A 3,384-nucleotide genomic window follows, 5' to 3' on the forward strand; every position below is an offset into this window, starting at 1 on the left:
GTGGGAGCCAAACTTACTCAAATTACCACACAGGAGGTGCCTCTTGGGACTAGGGACAAGGTCACACCACCTCCTCATCTGCCTTGGACTCAGGGGACTGTGCAGGGAGTTAGAAGATAAATATGTGGAAAGCTGTCTGGCTGGGTCCTGGTGGGACGCTGAGATAGCTAACCCTGTCAGTTTATCAGCATCTACCATCACCTAGGAGACACACTTCTGAGCATGTCTGAGACTAGGTGTCTAGGCTGTGATGAGGCAGAAAGACCAGTCTTGAACGAGGGTGGTACCAGCGCTTTAGAATGAGGTCTCTGGTACCTGAGTGCAGACGCAATGCGACCACAGTCTTAGCTCCTGCCAAAGTACGTTCCCCACCATGATGGACAGTACCTACAACCGTGAGTCACCTTTCCTTTTTCATGTCCCTTTTGTCAGGTAGTTTGTCATAGCAACCAGGGAAGTAACTAATACAGGGCCGGAAAGGATTGGCTACCCCCCAGGTGGCAATGGTCCCCCTCCATGCTCTCGCAAGACAGGCTGGGGTGAAGTGAAAGGGAGGGGCCTGGGAAGGTGAAGAGGTCCCGGCCTCCGTGCTCGCAGAGGCGGTCCCCAGCAGGCTGCGCCACCCACGCCTCGCTCCGCCTCCTGCACTCCCACGCCTCCCGCACCCCAGAGGCGCCTCCGCCTCCGCTTCTCAGCAACCCGCAGCGAGCGCAGCGCCCAGGTAAGGTCTGGACCCGAGCGCAGGGGTGGGATGGAGCAGGCTGCGGGAGGCCGGGAGCGCGGAGGGAAGGACCAGGCACAGCTTCCCGCAGAGAGCCGCAGACAGGAGCCGAAACCTGGGGCGCTGGGCACTGTCATCTGGCAGGGACAGGACACCGAGTCACGAAGCACCCCAAGACCTGCAGATGCAGGGGGCAGGCCAACTCGCGGGTCCCCACCCTGATCCCCAGGGCCTGACAGCTGTCTGCCGGTGTTCGGTTCAGGGAGCTGGAGACACCCCGCGGGTCTTTACGGGAGACCGCATGCTGGCAGCCACCAGCACACACCAATGCGAACCAGCTTTGCTGGTGTGCTTTGAAGTACAGCTCAGCCCGAGCCTTGTGAATATTTCTAAGAGGGGGTTCGCTCTGCCCCGGTGCTGCTCACAGGTGGAGCGACCCACGGGAGAAAAGAAGAAGAAAAAAGAACACGCGCGCTCACGAACGCTTCTGTGGTTTTATTTTCAAAATTGCTCTCTTGTTAAAAGTTCTAACCAATCCATTCTTCCAGCTTTACATTTGGGGAGGGGTCACTGGGCTTGGAGTTCCAGCTTCCATCCGTCTTTGAAGTTCTAGTTTAACCGCGCTGTTTCTAAAGAGGCTTCGATTTAGATGACGTTGTGTTCAGTATTAATACGTGCAAGTTTAGCCATATGCTCCTTCTGTATTCTTACCCCTACAGCCGGGAGAGAAGATGTTTACGGTGGTGACCCGCCAGCCCTGTGAACAGGCAGGTAAGTGTCGCTCACTGGATGCTAGGCTAGCCTGGTTTTGTCAGATCCGGGGAGAATCCCAGCTTTGGTTCGTAGTTCTCTATCCATGTCCGGTGAATGGCTGTTTATCCTTGTTCCGTGGCTCACCTGGGTTTCACCCTTGACATTCTTCAGATAAAAGTAATGCTTTTCCACAAAGCCGCAGGAAACAAGGACTAACACGAATGTTTGGCTTAAATGGTTTTCCCTGTTTATATAATCCATTATTTTGGCTTTTGTGGTTCCCTTACCTAGCTATGTGTAAGGTTTGTGTTATGTATTGTTGACGTGGGGATGAATCCTGACAGAGTTGGATTGCCCTAATACTATGACGGGGAACACCTCTCCCTCTCGTGTCTCCCTCTCTTTCTCTCTCTCCCTCTCTCCCTCTCTCACTCTCTCTCTTGCGCGAGCGTGTGTGTGTGTGTGTGTGTGTGTGTGTGTGTGTGTGTGTGTCGTCTCTCCCTCCCTTCCCCCTCCCTCTCCCCAATCTCCCACACATTTCCAAACCTGCCCAGCTTGGCTGCCTGGCCTCCTGGCTCCCCCGCGCATTTCCCCCCAACAGCTGTTCCTTCGGAGGTGGGAGTGGGAGAGGCGTCCAAGCAGGTAGCCCTCACCTCCTCTCTGGGCTCCGGTAGACACCTGCAATTAGCACTGTTTGCCCAGCCCTCTCTATCCACAGCTCTAGGCGGCATTTCTTCCTGAATGAGACCTAGCCTAGTCAGTTCACTTTGTAATGAGTTCACTTTTTTTGCTGGGTAAGTGTTTGCTGAAGGTAATCACAGCTTTTGAGTTAGAAAGTGCTGAAGCTGGGGGATCCTGGAGGCCAGCCCTTGGCTGTGGTCAAGAGCCTGCTTACATTCCACACATCCCTCCCTGTGAAGAGCTTCCTTAGCTATGCCCTAAACTGCTGACTCTTGGCTTCCAAAAGAGTATGACCTGAGGACATAAAGACCGATTTATACTTCTATTTTTGGAAAGAGTGACTTACTAAAGGAGGTGGTTGATACTGCAGTGCACATTTCCTCCAAAATACATTGGAATTTTAACAGACACGGGAACATTCCACATATAAGCTAATCAGTTACATCCTTCCCTAAGCTGGTTAGATTTGACAGATTAACACTATTAGGTCTTGGGGGGGGGTGCTTAAACCTCTGTGATTGACATGGATGTGGTTTGAAAATAGGTGTGAGCTCATCTTTGAATAGTCACTGGTTCCTGGCTGGGGACTCTTCATTCAGAAGCACAGAGAACTCCCATTTCCCCTTCTGATGCGTCAAGGCTGCAGTTAGGCTCTCCTCCAGATCTATATGGCTGCTTGAGCGATGAGTCACCTCACAAGCACGGGTTAAGTGGGGTGGGTTCCCAGAAGTGCAGTTTGGGGTCAGGTAGTAAGTAAGCTGTGAATTTTGGTAAATATTGGCATGTCATCTTCCATGGATGCCATGGCTGACAAGGGAGGGGAAGGTGTTAAGTAGGAAGTGTCTGTCATTTGTCCTCATTGATGGGGCAGAAGGAACAGGCTCTTCTGAGCCTCCCCCCCTCCCCGCCCCACCCCCGACGGCTTTCCAGGCAATGAGCAAGGCAATGCAATTGGATATGGGCCTGTGTCTAATTTGATTACGGTGGTGCATGTGGCCTTTGTTTTCTTCCAGGAAAAAAAAATAATGTAGAAATAAAGAGGAAGTAAGTCCTAGGCCTCAGAGTCATAGAGGAAGCGTTCTGGAATAGGGCGGGTGCCCCCATGGCTGAGGAAGGGTTCTGGACTAGGGTGGGTGCCCTCATGGCTGTGGACTAGGGCGGGTGCCCCCATGGCTGAGGAAGGGTTCTGGGCTAGGGCAGGTGACCCCATGGCTGAGGAAGGGTTCTGG

At 53.1% G+C, this 3,384-nt stretch overlaps 1 protein-coding gene across 2 annotated transcripts in view; it reads left to right on the forward strand.

Moving 5' to 3' along the window:
- The first annotated feature begins 285 nt into the window (after window positions 1–285).
- Window positions 286–3,384, forward strand: part of Entpd3 (ectonucleoside triphosphate diphosphohydrolase 3) — a 33,493-nt gene continuing 30,394 nt past the window's right edge. Inside the window, exons 1-2 of one of the 2 annotated variants that reach the window (XM_031344087.1) lie at window positions 286–395; window positions 1,441–1,492. In XM_031344087.1, coding sequence (XP_031199947.1) covers window positions 1,453–1,492 — 40 coding nt within the window. In that variant the 5' untranslated portion in view covers window positions 286–395; window positions 1,441–1,452. Of the gene's footprint in view, window positions 396–664; window positions 722–1,440; window positions 1,493–3,384 lie in introns of those variants that run through there. The other variant, XM_031344086.1, reaches the window with a different exon arrangement.

This window comes from Mastomys coucha, unplaced genomic scaffold (assembly GCF_008632895.1).
Source record: "Mastomys coucha isolate ucsf_1 unplaced genomic scaffold, UCSF_Mcou_1 pScaffold23, whole genome shotgun sequence".
Classification (NCBI taxonomy): Eukaryota; Metazoa; Chordata; class Mammalia; order Rodentia; family Muridae; genus Mastomys; species Mastomys coucha.